The following is a 16,570-nucleotide window of genomic DNA, read 5'->3' as shown; positions in this document are numbered from 1 at the left end:
GTCCGACCCAAGTTAGATAATTGGAGATCTCGGAGCTCCCACGCCTCCTCCGCTTTTGAGCTTCCTCTCCGATTGTCCCCATTCCAGACTCCGGAGAGATCGCGAGAGAGAGGAAGCCATGGCGGATTACCACTTCGTGTACAAGGACGTGGAGGGCGCGAGCACCCAGTGGGACGACATCCAGCGGAAGCTCGGCAACCTGCCCCCCAAGCCCGAGCCCTTCAAACCCCCTCCCTTCGTCCCTGCCGAGGACCCCGACCTCCAGCCCAAATCCAAGGCCTGGATCGACGAACGCACCCTTGAAGAGCTTGACGACGATCTCGATCTCGATGACGACCGATTCCTCGAGGAGTACAGGTAATCTCCTCTCCTCTCCTCCTCTCCTCCTAGGGTTATTTTGTTTCGCCGTCGATCCTTTCTCTTTGAATGTATTGTACGGTTTCCTGTGGTTTGGCTGTGGTGAAGGAAGAAGAGGCTGGCCGAGATGCGAGAGGAGGCCAGGATTTCGCGGTTCGGGTCGGTGGTCCCCATCTCCGGATCGGATTTCGTTCGGGAGGTCTCGCAGGCGCCGCCCGATGTCTGGGTCGTCGTGTTCCTCTACAAGGATGGGTAATTTTAGGGCTTCTCTTCTATCTTATTGTTTAAAAATTTGGTTTTGGGGAGATTTCAAGCTTTCTCTCTTGGCTGATTCCCTCTCGTTGATGAACTCTTGATTAAAGCCACAACTTTTTTTTCTTTTTTGTGAGTGTTTCTTATTGTCAACCAGTAAATTTTTCATCCCAACTCGAATTCAACTGTGATAGCCTGAAGAGCATTTGCAGGTTGTTTAGAAATAAAATCTGTTCATTATTATCTGCGAATTATTCTTTGCCAGTCGGATGCCAGTGATCGGCAAACTTGTCAAAATTTGGTGCTGGGTCAATGTGTAGTATTTCCTATGCCTATGAAGACTATCTATTTCACAACTATTCTTTTGTTTCGCCGCATTTATTTGTACTATTTCTTTGTGGTGTTTACCTTTTTTTGGATTGGTTCTGTAATTTGGATGGCAGAATACCAGAATGTGGGATACTGTTGCGTTGCCTGGAAGAACTGGCTACCAGATACCCTGCAACAAAATTTGTAAAGATAATCTCCACGGATTGCATTCCGAACTACCCAGACCGCAACCTCCCAACTGTTTTGGTTTACAACAATGGTGCAGTTAAAGGAACTTATGTAGGGTTGCATCAGTTTGGTGCTCGGAGATGCACGCCTGAAGGTAACCCGTGCAACTGTTATGAATGGAGATTTTTCAGCCGCACCTACTTTGCATGTCAAAGAACTTGATGCGTTTTTGTGGCATTTATGCTTGTAATAGCCATTTGATTTAGGACAGATGTTTTCTGAGGTTAACTCCATATTGTAGGCTTGTACTGTTTTATTTTTTATTTTTGATCAAAATCATCTATATATTAAATTTGAAATATATAAGTAGTAATAACTCGGCAATCTGAGTGGGTCTATTACTGAAATGAACCAAGATACTGGTTTTTCTGAGTCAAGATGGAAGTCTGAATAATTTCTAAAGCAATTAACTGATCCAGATGTTATCAGCCAATATAAAATCTTGGAGATATCGGCTGATGTGGTAAAAACACGGTCAACTATCATTTGATGCTTTGATCTTGATATTCAATGAGTGGAAAACCCATTATAAGATAGGAAAGAAGAGATGAAATAATCTTGGCTGATGTATAAAAAAAGTTCCCATGATGTGACAAAATAATGAATGTTATCTTATTCTAATGGCTTCTTTATTTGCTTTAGAGACATCTATGAAACGATGAGTGAAATTTTCATAATAGGCTCAGCTCAAAACTAAAAGGAATCATCCTTGACAGGTTATCATTTTAGAGACTAAACTTCATGTATTTGTTTCGAGGTTTTCATCTGCATAAATTATTTGATGTCCGCCTAGCATGATCTAGCAATGTGCTTTGTCGGTGAATATAAACTATGTGTTGTTTATTTAACTTTGTCAACAATATACCTGATTGGCATGTATTGCAACTAGTGGTAATTCATAAACAAGTTAAGAGAATCTGCTTAGAAGAAGAAAGCGTCGAATGAGCCAGTAGAAAGCTAAAATCTCATCAAATTCATTGAAAAATTACATACATGCTCTCCATTAAAAAATACATATAAATACACATAAATAACCTTGAAACTATTGTGTAGGTTCTAGAGCCAAACCTATAACTATGGGATGAGACTAATTGTTCATGTTCTTGTTGATGCATCTTGAATCTGTTCCTGTGCTTGGACTTGAATTTCCACATCAGAGATTAGTTTAAGCATCACCTTCATTGGAACATTACCTGCTGATTTTACCACAAGTTCTTATGCTATATCACCAGACCACTGCATTTTTCAATTCCTACATCTTCCATTGTAGTTTGGAGTGGAACATATGCCTAGTTTCTGCTATTAAAAGCATGTTGTCAGACAACCAATTTGTGCATCTGAAGTTGCTTGCAAAGCTGTTCATGATCTATTGATTTATTACTAAGATCTTTTCTTTTTTCCCTCCAGCTGTTGCTTTAACCCTTTGCCAGTCTGATCCAGTGCTCAATGATGGTCAGAGTGGGAGCGATCCATCAAAGAAGGCTGTCATAAAAGGAATTCGAAAGAAGTTCATAGAGAAAGTTGTCACAGAACATGAAGATAAAGAGGATGAGTACTCTAGTGATGAGTGATTAGTCCTCATTTAAATGCAGCTGTTACATGGTTGCTTTGCAGTGCTCTTTATTGTGCAGTCTGCAATGAAGAGCTTCTCATGTTTTTTGGTGAGACTGTATAATAAGAATAGTTCCTGGTTATCAAAAATTGAGTTCTCTTGTTTATATAAATTGAGTTATTTAGGTTTGTTAATTTGGTGGGATTGTAAGGAACTTGTATCATGGGGATGCAACACGGTCAATGGACATTAGTCACATTACAGATTGCATTTACAACCACAAGAGAAGTGGAAATATGATTCCTTAAGCTTTGAAGTTTATTATAGGCTGCAAGAAGCTTACTGGCAGCAATACATATGGTGTGCCATTCAAAGGAGCTCTTTGATCTTTGCTCTGGCGAGGGCTCCTGCACTTTTCTAGGTCAGTCTTTGAAATATTCACTACAACAATAATGCACACAACATAGTTCCCAGGTTATGTGTGAATGTTCTAAAGATTTATATTTAACTGGAAAGGAAAAATGGATGTTTCAAGTACTTGTTTGGAATGTTTTGTATATATATCGTGGAATTGAGTGCTTATCTTCACATGATTGGGTTGCTGTGCTATGATGATAGGGTATGCTTCTGCTGCGTAAGATGGTAAACTTCAAGACGCAGCACGGCTTTCTGCAAGGCGACTTAAACACTGTAAACATTGACCTGATTCTACTTTCAGGCATGGGGATGGCTTTATGCAAAAAGGTTATTAACTTGGTAGAACCCACAAATATTATGCAATGCTAGTATTATTTCTGCCTGAAAATAGCTGTCGCCTGTGAAGTTGCTCATGGCTCGCAGGATCCAATAATAGAATGTGCCTGCAAATTCCTGTTAAAAACTTCCATATAGTTTCTTCTGAAGTGCAGAGGCAGGCCGCAAATGGTTATTGAATATCAGAGCACGCATGCATCACAGACTCCCTGGTGCTGGGACTAGCGAATGGCCGGTAGTTGAACCCAGCATTACATCTTTGATCTGTCAATATATCATCCATGTCTATTTATATTTTTTTTTCTGATTTTATTATCTATTTAGTCGTGGGTTAACTGTGAATATTTACCATGTCCCAAAAAAAATTCTTGTTAAAATATTCCATTTAACCACATTATCAAGCAAGGCAGATCTAACTTGTTTTCAATATCCACTGCTAACTGTGTTAGCTTGACCTTTCTGAAGTGAAACTGTAACCCGTAATCAAGTTAACCTTGCCACAATCAGTGGTTGACTCATGCAGTAGATCACACATTTGGGCTGCTCCTCTTAATGGGAGCTGAGCTGATAGTTGAAAAAAACTGAGAAGCATTGGGGATGACAGCATCATGACAAGATCCTCATACAGTGATCTCACTCCCTGTAAATTTCATCTGGTAGCAGGTTGGACTCTGAAATTTGTAACTGTAGAGTGACTTGTAAATATTTGTGTCATTCTCATTAAATCATCCAGCCAATGAGAACAAATGCATAACTTGAGCGGTACTGAGCATGAGATACAAAGAGGTAATAAACATGAGCTCAATATCATGAAAAATATGGCAACTATAAGGTTTCATGAACTATAATTGCTTCTTTGACCGATCTCAGATTTCACAAAGTGACAGCATCATGGCTCCAGTATAAGCTATTAGTTTCTCCTACTAGACCAAAATATTCGCTGCAGCCAGCAAGATATCCACATGTTTATTCCCCAAAGTTTCTCTGAAATAGTATGTTCCATGCCTCTGCATTGGCCTATATTGCTTCTCAAGACCACTTCGCTGACTTGTATTAGCCTGGAGGAGTCCATCTCTTATCTGAGAAGCAATGTCCTTTACGGCCGCAGGCCCATGTGAAATAAACACAGATGAAGTCTTTGAGGATGCGCCAATCTCCTTCATGGTTTCAAAGTGCTGGGTAACTAGAATCATGTCCAAAACATCTTTTGCTGTGGTTCCAGGCACACTTCCTGAGAAAGCAAGAATGCTATTCCTCAGACCATCCACAAAGGCCTGCAATTGTCGTGCTACGCCCAGCCCTGCTAAGTACTTGGATTCTGCATCACTTTCAGCCTGCTTGATTTGCAGTATCTTCTCAGCTTCAGCTTTCTCATTAGCTGCCACCCTGACACCCTCAGGCCTCATCCTAGCAGCTGTTTAAGCAATTAATAATACAGTTAAAAAGAATCCGGAGGTGGGGAATGATTTAATAGAAATCATATGAAATTCTAACACTTCTAAAACTACCACCAGAGTGTTTAGCATCCATTTCAATTCTGACCGACCATGGTTTAGAGCAGGTAATTGTCATACAATTGTCAGTTTATGTTAACAGATTCTTGGGCAGGGATTTCCATATTTTTATTGTTGTATATTTTATGAAGAGAAATAAAATTTTCCAAGCAAAGGTTGCTGTTTTCTTGAATGCATGAAAGAAAAAAAGGAATAACAGAAATGGAAATCCCAAGGATAACTAGTTTTCTTGATGCCTATTGCAATTAAAACTACATTTGCAAACATACATCAGTTGTCAGCAGCCAGTGTCACAGTGGTCACTAACATGCAAGCAAATTCTTTACAAAGCAAATATGAACTGTTAAGCATGTAGCTGGTTCTCTATAACTTATGATTCATAAGGAAAAAGACACATCTGCTTAAATTTGCAGGTCAAACTTATTTGCAGCAAGTATAGATGCAAATGTTAAGACAAACATTTTGCGCAATCCACACTCCCAGCCAACAAATAGCAGACTTACCTGCTTTTATCTCATTCATAGCTCTCTTAACTCACTCATCAGGCTCAATATCCACAATGAGTGTTTGCACCATCTTGTACCCATATGTTGACATGGCCTGCACAACAGATTAGCACAGAAGCTTACACTCAATTAGTCATTGATTGGAGCAAAAGTTTAAATAAACTACAGATTAAGTACCTTCTCAAGTTCATTTTCCACAGCTTTTGCAATGCCGGTTTTTCGCTCAAAGACATCATCTACATTCATTCATTCAACTTTGGGACATTAGCCCTGATGACTAAAAAAAAAGGCAGCAGCTCAAGTTTGCAAGCAATTCATATGTATTAAGTATTTTTAAGCAATTATGATAATAATTATAATGGAAATATCTCTGTCCAGATCATTTCCCACCAGGGATAAAGGGATAATAGTTTACTGGATATGTAAGACCATTATCTGATTATAATTTATACAGTGATTAAGAACTGTTTCTATGTTATCTGCAAAAAAAAAGTATAGATTGAGAATTGGAGTTTTATATTTTATAAAAAAATATAAAAAATATGGAAAAGCTACTTTTTCATCGATTGAGAATTGGAGTTTTTAAAAAAAAATACTCTTAAGCTATCAAAATTCATGGGTAATGTCTTTTTTTTCCGAAAAAGTATAAGTATTTCATGCAACTTTTTTGGAAAAATAGATGCTCAACAAAACATAAGCCACTCTATAATGTACCACTTTTTCATGATCAACCAAACATGCTAAAATAGACATCATGTTCTCAGAAATCATCTTCTCAAAAAAAGTATTCTAATGAATAAAAGTTTTTTCGTGAACCAAATGAGTCCAAAAAAAATAAAGGAGCATTAAGAGATAAGAAATTGGACATTTCTCGAGAATAGCAGAAATTCTCGATCAACAAAAATAATAAAAAAATATCTTATATGTAATTTAAGTTCTCAAAATAAAATGAATAAAATATGAAAAAATCAATTTTTACTAGCTGAAAATTATTTTTTAAAAAATGTTTGAGTTTAGATAAATTACGGTAGATTTTTTTACTTAATTATAACAGATATATTTTATATAATTTTTTGAGAAAATATACTCTAAGCTAATTTTTTATAGTCAACCAAATATATAAAAATTATTTTTTAAATATCATAGGTGCAGATATTAGCTTTTCAAAAAAATACTTTAATAAGAAAAAAAAATAAGAACCAGATGAGTTCGAATGAGTTTTTAGAGTCTCGGGTTGGAAGTGTTCATGCCAAAAAGAGAAAAAATATTAATAATTTCAATGTCCCGTGCGATAGCATTGTTCGCACCATGACACACGTGTGCTCATCATTTAGAATATTCCTTTTTTCCCCTTTTTTTTCAGTTGAACGTGTCATGGCTGGGGCCTGTAACGTTACTTGACGAGAAACATCCTTAAAAATCAAAATTTCAGAGTTTTTCTTAGCAAATATCTATCAGTGGCCCTTTCTCTTAAGTTTGTTGGGCAGTCATTGTTTTTTTTTTCCCCCGAGGGAAGGCAATTATTGCTTTTGCCCAGGCAGTTAATTAAATCTCAATTCATCTGAACAAATTTATCTTTTTTTTCAAAGCTAAATAACATAAGAAACTTTTATTTTATACCAATCTTGAATAATGGTAGTATTTTGCACTAGGTCCCCCAAACAAATGCAACAGCTGGAGAAAGCCTTGACTCAAGTGTGACTAAGCTTGAACCAACAAAGAAAGCTTAAATTTAATTTTAAAAACCAAGCAAAAAATTGGTTCGATAAGATTTTAAAATATTTTATATTATATCCTATATTATAAAAATAATAAATCATTGAACTAAAGCTTTAATTATTATATTTTATTTATCTTTTAAATTTATCAACTAAATATTAATCCAAGCTTGCAAGCTTGAATCAACGTACGATTTGATTCAAGCTCGAACCATCCTCGATTCAAGAATTGTTTTGATGAGATCCATGCGGCGTGCTTTGATATATGTGTAATTCGCAATGCAACAGTTTGCATCGTAAAAAAAAAAGATGATTTTTTTTGCATGAATATTTTTCTAAAAATTTAAATTTGTATAAATATTCTCTTAAAATTTATATTTTTTTCTGTACCCTCATAAATACTATTTTCACACATTTGCCCCTAATATAGTAATAAAAACAATATTTATTTTAATTAAAAATAAAAAAAATGATATTACTTTTTTTGTACTCTATCATGATTGCCTTATAAATATTTCTTCCTGCACTTCTATTCATTAATTTTAATTTAAAACCGTTAATTTTTTAAAGGTATTAGATAATATAGATATACATGCAAAAATAAGAATAAAAAATAAAACAGCAAAATAAATATTATATATATATATATCAATTAAAAAAATATTCATACAAATTTTGATATTTAAAATGATATTTATGAAAAAAATCCAAAAAAGGTCGAACCCCCGCGGCTCCGACCCTTGCGCGGTTGGCACCCTCCGGGCCTACCGCACGGGCCAATAACTGCGTGGCGGCCAGACCACGCGCTCCGGCAGAGGGAGCGGCTCCTTTATTTTATTTATTTATGTATTTATTTTGGCCTTTTTTTTGGGGAAAGAATTCGTTTCCGTGACTCTTCCATCCAGTGCTTCCTCCAAGAAGTGGCGACACGTAATTTGTTCGCGACTGTATGTATAAAATGCAAGAATCGAACCCCGGGCTTCATCTCCGCTGGATCCATGGAAGCGGTCGCCAGGGTTCCGATATTCCTCTCCGCTTCGAAGCCGTCTCGCGTCTCGCTTCCTTCGCTCTCCTCCCTCTCCGTAGCCGCCCGACCGATCTCCAATCGCAGGCGAAACCTCCGCATGGCTGCCCGATCCCAGGCGACCGCTCTCGCGGATCCACCTCCCAAGGTACCTGCGATTCTTCCCTACCCTTTTCATCGGTGGTTCGATTCTTGAACGATTTACTTGGAATTGATTCAGAGTATTAAAGATCTTCCTAGTTCTTTTGTTCGTCAGAGAGGAGGATAGGGGAAAACGAATGGCAGAAGGGCTCTTGAAGAAGAAAAAAAAGAAGAAGAACTATGTTTTATAAGGGCTCGATTTCTCAGAGCTCCATGAAATAGAATTTTATCAAGAAGTCCTTGATTCTTTAATCGGAAAGCACCGGCGATGAGGTGGTCTGATTTGGTTACCAATTGATCTTTGATGCATAATTTATTGAGTAGTTTTTTAACGTCTACAATTTTTAGCTCAAGAATCATGATGTGACGCATGGAAACCGTGGAACGGTGGATTTCTTTTCAATCAAGAAGCAGAAGAACTAAAAGTTAAAGACACAAAAAGAAAGCCTTTAATCTTGTAAACCTCCGGGCATCACACGTACCATAGTACTGGAGGATTCTGCAGACCCATTTGTAAAGTTAAAACAAAAACGAAAATGCCCTCTATGAGTAGCATTAGTTTTCTAAATAAGGCAGCATCATTCCAGAAAATGGGCACCCTGTATGATGTTTCTTCAAAGTATTAAGTCTACATTGTTTTCTCTAGTTTTGCTCCGGGCATATCTGAGCCAGTTTTCCACGAGAAAAAAAATCAAGCTTGCTGATTTTCTAAGCAATTTAGGGAAGAAAAAAGAGGGGCACTCTTCATTCTTCATTCGAAACTCATGAATGTCGGGTCGAAGGTTTCTGCCTTGTTATCAAAAAGGGCATCTGTATATCTATTTGCAAACAAAATTTGTCAGAGACATATTCACGCAAGTAAAGTTCCTCGTGCTAAGGTTGAAGACATGGAAGTTCTGTAATTGAATCTTTGGATGTTTGTTTTATGGTTGGATTATGATGTAAACTCAACACATCTTTGTTTGTGGGATTTCATATGCTCTGCTAAGTCAAAATATGTTACTAAGAACCATGAAATGCCATGGTTTGTTGATATACCATCTCGTCCTAGGCCTGTAAATTGTATGTCTTGAGACAAGGTGTTAAGTTACTGTTGGGCATGCCTTAAATCCCAAGCACCTCCAAAACTCGTATGGTTTATTTCTACCATTGAAGATTGCCACATAGAATGGTTTTGGCAATTATAATTTGTCAGCTACTTGTAAGCTTCTTGTGTTGGCCAACCTCTCTTTTTTTTATTAAAAAAAACCCTAGTCTTCTCTTTGTCACAGGGTGCTGAGTCATTCTTCAGAACAATAATTTCTAGTATGGAAAAGGTCTACATGACAAGGAATCCAACTGCCAAAGCAATTTTGGACCTTGTTCGTTCGTGCGATGGTGACCATATCTGCTATGATCATTTTGCCTTCCGAACATTTGGGGTATACACTGAACTGGTTTTTCTAATTACTCTGTTTTTGCTTATCTGTTGTACTCAACTGATGCAATAGTTACCACTTTCTTAACTGATCCATGTTGCATCATTCTTGATGTACAATAATGTGCTTCATCTGCAACCAAAGGTAGAAGGTTATGGTATTGATTCGATGGCAAAAGTTTTCATGGATTTTGGCTATATGCCACGCGAAGAATTGAGATTTCCCACAAAAAAGTTGAAAGCATTGTGGTTTGCACCTCCCAAGATTGATTATATTGATGGTGGAAACGGTATAGATGGGCCTTTGCCAAGGATATTTATATCAGAGCTTCTTGTGGATCAGATGAGTTCTCAAAGTCAGGTAGTCCCAAGTCCTGAATTTTTGTATGATGCTTAGTTGATTTGTTCGGCTGTAATACAGCAATATTTTTCATGTTCTGAAAAGTTTTTGTATACATGAACAAACAAACTATTTTAAAATTCTGGTATAATTTTCAAACTATAACTGATAAATACTTTCTTCATATTAAAAATTGAAAGGATTTAGATGAATTTTTAAAACTCAGGTTACTGAAAAAAGTTTCAAGGGTTCTAAGATTTGGAAAAACACATGCATTGATGGATGATGTGGGATGGTGTGCTGATAATTGACAAGTACATCTTGAAGATCATTAAGACTTAGTTTGGCCATCTTATATCAATTTAGGTGAAATACCTCTTGTTGTGGTCTCAAAACATAATTGCATACTGATTTTAAGCCACCAGATTGGATACAATGGTTTGATTTGTCTACATAATGTGCAAGAGCCCAAAAATGTATTAGAGACTCAGCATGAGACTGCAAAAGAAAATTTGTAGCACTGTCATGGTCTGTGGATAATTCTAGAGTATTGATTTTTGCAGAGTTTTGTGCCATCCAGAATTGGTGCGACTGATTGATTTGCCAAACAGATGATGCATCCTATATAAGGATGCTGTGCTACAAACATTCAGTAAAGTTGTGGGCTTTAAGATGCAACTCTTAATCACATGAGAAATTATAAATTTGAATACCACAATAAAATAAGAATATCAAAGTTAGGCGGCAATATAATCTACCTATGCACATGGTATGATCAATTTGCTATCTTGGGTTTGTCATTTAGAAAAAAAAGAAGATTGAAATAGATATGCTTGATTGAGCTAGAGCAAGGTTGAAGAAGTGGATATACATTTCGAATGAGACACATTTCAAATGAGTTTTGTCATTGTTGCATGCCTTTTTAAGACTTCAATGAAGGCCTTTACAAGGTACATATAAGGCTTGAAATGCTCTGTTAAAACTAGTGGCAAAGTTCTGTGACTTGTTGAAAAATTCTATAATCATCCTTAAATTGCTCGTTAAATGATTTTGCCTTGAATATTTACAAACTCAATAATGCCTTTTTTTTATTAAATTTCAGTTACTTCATGTATAGTTTATGATCTTTTATAAATATATGGCATACTATTGTAAATTGCTTGAATTGCTCCCATTCGTTGAGATGTTTTCATTTTCTGATCTGCTTCTTATTAACTGAATTACTGATTTTGTAAGTTTTCCCTTTACAAGACAATCATGAATCCTGATTTTGTTACTAGCTGTTTGGTAAGATGATGGATATAAGTGGTTCTGATAACAAAAGATGAGTTTGACATTTGAAGTGATTCTGATATTTCTAGGCAGGATATGTTGGAAATGAGTATTTTAGATGAAGTTTAGGAGGACAAATATTCAACATGACATTGACAGAGGAACCAATGAAAACTGTGTAGATTTACAACAGACCATATCTTAAAAAATGAAAAGACTAAAGCAACATGTATAATTAATTGAGACATGACTCATTAAGTATTCTTCTGGTTATTAGTATAATTCCATTAATAGAAATATGTCGAAGATCTTACAGACTGAGGCATTAACCTGAACTATAACCAATGGGAAAAGGATTCAACAAATGAATTGGCTAACTAGCTTTTTTCCTCCTGGAGAAATGAGGCTGAAGCCTTGTACACAGCCCTGAGAATCCATTGGTTCTAGATTAGGCAAGCGAGTTGGGACTTGGGAGAGAAGTAGTTGATATCATTGATTGAAGTAAGTGATTAGATCATTCCTCATTTCATTTTTAAATGCGTGTAAAAATAACTGCATTATATATCCGTTCATCATTATGAAAATAATTTCTTTAAGGTGCATTTTCCCATCAAAATGAGGTTAAACAAGGAGCTTGAATTTAAATTGAGAAGATATATAGACTACAGTTCAGCAGTTAATACTGCCTAAAATAACATACACCATGAGGCCTAAATTATTTAACTCACGCCACCTCCCACAACTCCCCCGTCAAACCCTCCCACCCAAACTCTCTCTCTCTTTGTTTGTGTGTATATGTACCTCACTTCATCAATCAATACTTTTCATCCATAAATAACATACACCACAAGACCCAAGACCTTTTGACAACAATATGATCTGCATGGAAATATTGCAAAATTCTAAAAACTAGCCACGATATGTTGTTGTCCTGTGTGTGATTTAATATGAATGCTGTATACATGCACCTAAGTGGGTGCCTAGACTGAACAGGAGGACAAGTAGGCGTGGGGGAGAAAGAGGTGGTGGCAGAGGTGAAAGGTGGAGGAGGGAGAGGACAGAAAAGGAGAATGGGAAGCAGACATAGTGGGGGGTAGAAGGCACAGGAGGTTGGGGCACTCAATAATGCTTGAGTTGCATTTTCTGCCCAACTGCATTCCACCGGGGCCACATGTGCAAGCCGCCTAGGCCTGTAGGGGTATCTGAGCAACAGCTATGCTGTCCTGCCGCATACCATGATTCCTTAGGCTCTAAACAGCACATCTGGGGCACACATACACCAAAGCAGCTGCATATGCCTCCAAATATATTGCTTGTTGGAAGAGGGACATAAAGTAGTCTTTCTTTGGCATTTTCATGCGTACATTTTTTTTTGACAGAGCTATTGAGTGATCATGATTATCTTCAAATTTCTAAACTAATAGCGTGTGTTAAAGGTGACCAGTTAAAAAGAGAAGTCTGTTTCAGCTGCTAATAACACCGAGTCTCAGATGTCATGCTAAAATGATCCTGAACCACCTACTAATCTATTGTAATTTGCTATTTTACATGAGTATACCAGCATTCTTTAGTGCAAGGTATTGTATATTCAACTTTATCTTACTGATCATTGCATATTGTAACATTCTCTTTTCAGTTTGTAAGCTGATTGTGGTTACCTTTATTTTACCTTATTTGCCAATACCAGTCTTTCTTTATCCTGTATCCAATTTTTATTTGTAGATTATGACCATCAGTTATTGCCTGTGCATGCAGGAAGTGATAAGGAAATGCATCAAAACATCTGGTAATGGGAACGAACATGCATCCATCGCAAGTGCATTGGGATGTTTAACATGGGAGAAACCTTTATATTCTGACTATCAACAATTAGCTAGGTACTTTTTTAGCAGTAAATCTGGCAAGTGCGACATCTTGTTCGATGGTGTTTGCCTTGCAGTCTGAACTCTGAAGTATAATATCACAAGTACTTAGTTTTAAGTTGCTGCACAGAATTTATTTTAACAGTTGCTGAAGGAAATGAGTTGAATCCTGCATTTTCTGGTATTTTTTGTTATTGAGCTGACATTGTTTTGGCTATTCTATTTTATTCTTTGGTTTACTGTTTCAGGGAAAGTGAATATGCTGCATGGACTCTTGTTAATGGTTATGCATTGAATCATGTCACTATTTCCACACATCAGCTGAAATCTCATATTAGAAACATCAAAAGCCTGAATGAGTTCATTGAAAATCATGGATTCAAACTGAATTCTGAAGGGGGGACATTAAAAGGTCTGCAATCAACTCTGTCTGGTTCCATGTTTGAGAAACTAATTATATAAAGTAGTCTTGATTAAAAAAAAAACAACTCTATCTATATGCTTGTGGGATATTGTCTATTTGAAATAGTGTAAAATGCATTTGCTCTTTGAATTGTTTTGTGCCAAAGCGGTCAATATTGAATCTTTCAAAAAGTATGGCCCTAAACATAGCGGAATGGAGGAAAAGGATTTATATAGCTGGCCCCAACTAGTTTGGGAGAAAGGCTTAGTGGAGTTGGGTTGAGTTGAGCAGCAATATTGACATAATAACGCATGGTATAGTCACCTGCCAGTTCATGCCACATGTATAACTCTGATTCCTGCTTTGACATGCTATCAGTGTATGCATATAATTTATTCATGCTTCAGTGTAGAAGGTGGAATGTTTAATTTTTGTCCATAAACTGTAAAATTGAAAATCACATCTATATAAGCATCAAGCCTTCTCCCAATTATTTAGGGTTGGTTTCATGAATTCTCATTTGTCAATCATTCCTATTAAGTGTTACTTTTGGTGTTATTGCAATTTTTCAAATCTTTTCTTGAAACTTAATCCAATCATCTAAGATTTTCTTCGAATCACATATTCCATCATCTCTCCTTACCATGGTCATCTCAAAATATCACTGCATATGTCCATAGTTTTATAACATTTGAATCAATTCTGTCACTTTGTTTTTTCAATTGATATAAATCCTGCATGTCTTATAATATATTGATTTCTTATGCTTCACAACACTTCCATCTCAACTTTTTCATTGCTTCCATGTTCATCTTTTTGTTTGGACCACCCATATGGCCCAACATTCTGAACCATGCAGAAAATATAAGCTTCTGGTACCGTAGAAAGTAGCCAAAAAATGTTCTGGCTCCTTGCAACCTGAGGTTAAGACATATGCTTTGTAGCAAGTTCTCATAGGTTTTCTACCTACTAGATAACCTTACATCTTATGGAGTTAATTTTTCCTCGTCAAATCTGACCCTTTTCCTCAAGCTGTACTTGTCCACATAATAAGATTGGTCACAACTTCTCATCCAGTTGTTTATTGATATGATATCATAATTTCACAATATTTCCTGTTTGCTTAATGTGTCATCTTGCATTAACAAAAACAGTAGTCTAATGTTTTGTTTAGTAGGTAATAGTCAGATCTGTTTTAGAACTGTCTTCTGTTGTTATGGTTTTCAGGCATTGCAAAACAAGCATTCTCAGGTCTTTTTTTCTTTGTTGTTATTGATAGTGAGCCCTGATGGCCTTCTACTGCAAAGTTCAACTGTGGCTGATTCAACTTCTTTTAATTTTGCTGATGGGGTCACCGAATCTGTTCCTTGTTCATACATCGAATTTGCAGAACGGCTTGTGCTACCTCAGTATAAAAATTTAGCAAATGATGAGGTTTGGATTTCTTTGTTTTCCCAACAGTCTTTAGGTTTACGTTCTTAATGGAGCCACTGTTTGATTCAAATATATATGCATTTGTCATATATGACACATCAGTAGGTATCTACATCTACTTAAGACTTTGCAAGAAGTCCAAGAGACAATAAATTAATTTTCCATAACATGCATATAAAATGTGCTATGCATTTTGAATCTTCAGTTTTTATATTTTGGTTCTACGCATCAAGGATTTCCGTAACTCGAAAATTGTAGATGTTATAACAAATGCTTCTTCTTGAATCTGCCTGTTCATCTTGTTCAGGGGAAACTAAGGGACTGGTATGCAAATAATCAAAAACTGATATGAAAAAAATACATAAATAAATAACGTTATATAATTTAAGGTAAAAACTTCAAGATAATAATCCAATGCCAATCAGCTAAAACTCCAAATATCTGCTCCAGCTGTGTTTAACTAGATGGCACTGCAGGGACCTATATGAAACGGACTGTATTTCTTTCAGGGATTCATTTGCAATTTTAAAGAATTGAGGAACTAATATGCAAAACAGGTATCTCTCAGGGACTAATATGAAAAAAAACCTTTAATGTAATGAAAACGATACCTTTCTATAGTCAAGAGCGCCATATATTTCTTTATTTTTTTTGGGGTGGGGGGGGGGGCGGGGGAGGAACACGATGTCATTTCTGCGAAGTGAAAAGAGCAACATCCCGGTGAACATTTCGGATTATTTTGTACTTGAAGATTCCTTAAAATTTTGATTGCAGGCACCAGTTACTACATTGATGATTTCATTAATAATTTGCCAGCATTGGTACTTTTGCTGCTTCCGGAATGAATGACTTTCTGAATTTAACCCAAAATTCTATTAATCTCAATAGGTGGGGTAATTCATTGCAATCTTTTTCTTTTGGAATAGCTGCTAGATCATGGCCTTAACATCAGGCAACCTGAACACTAGTACTTTCAATCTCTATCAAATGCTAATTTTGACTATATGGTATCAAATTAGCAGGCATTACTTCATATTGTCTTGGTAGTTGATACTAACTTTGTTATTAGTCCCCCGTCTGTGCATCCAAGTATTAAACTTTGTCTTGCCATTCTTCTGCATCTCTCCTGCCTTTAATTGTTGTTGTTTTTTTCCACTGGTAGATCAAGGAATTTCATAGACGTGATGGTTTTGAAGTTGGCAATGCCGATAAGATCTTTGAGAGCACATCAAAAGATCAGCTGACGAGGAAAGCTGCATGATGAAATGAATTTAAGCTATCTATTCTACACAATGATGACTTGTGCTTCTAAGAAATAAATGTAGTAATTAATGCATCACTAAATAGAGATGGCAATATGTCACAGTTGAGTATGTACAACTATGAATCTCAATAATCAGTTTTTTTTTTTTCCCACTAAACTGTATCAAAAGTAGTCTGTGCTTCGTAATATCTTTTTAATAATTT

The 16,570-nt window shown here is 36.4% G+C and overlaps 2 protein-coding genes and 1 pseudogene across 2 annotated transcripts; 2 read left to right on the top strand and 1 right to left on the bottom strand.

Moving 5' to 3' along the window:
- On the top strand, positions 1–3,040 carry LOC103709779 (phosducin-like protein 3). The gene is made up of 4 exons (XM_008795280.3): positions 1–357; positions 466–609; positions 1,053–1,261; positions 2,575–3,040. Exons 1-4 carry the CDS (start codon positions 119–121, stop codon positions 2,736–2,738), a joined length of 756 nt encoding a protein of 251 aa, XP_008793502.1. The 5' UTR covers positions 1–118; the 3' UTR covers positions 2,739–3,040.
- A 297-nt stretch (positions 3,041–3,337) lies between these two features.
- Positions 3,338–13,152, bottom strand: LOC103709797 (annotated as a pseudogene).
- LOC103709778 lies at positions 8,087–16,567 on the top strand. The gene is made up of 7 exons (XM_008795279.4): positions 8,087–8,382; positions 9,647–9,796; positions 9,938–10,153; positions 13,160–13,281; positions 13,515–13,678; positions 14,949–15,103; positions 16,266–16,567. The coding sequence occupies exons 1-7, from the start codon at positions 8,209–8,211 to the stop codon at positions 16,362–16,364; spliced, it is 1,080 nt and encodes a 359-aa protein (XP_008793501.2). The 5' UTR covers positions 8,087–8,208; the 3' UTR covers positions 16,365–16,567.
- Positions 16,568–16,570: the final 3 nt, after the last annotated feature.

This window comes from Phoenix dactylifera, chromosome 8 (assembly GCF_009389715.1).
Source record: "Phoenix dactylifera cultivar Barhee BC4 chromosome 8, palm_55x_up_171113_PBpolish2nd_filt_p, whole genome shotgun sequence".
In the NCBI taxonomy this organism is placed as follows: domain Eukaryota; kingdom Viridiplantae; phylum Streptophyta; class Magnoliopsida; order Arecales; family Arecaceae; genus Phoenix; species Phoenix dactylifera.
Note: the sequence above shows the minus strand (reverse complement) of the source record. Positions and strands in the feature narration are given on the sequence as shown.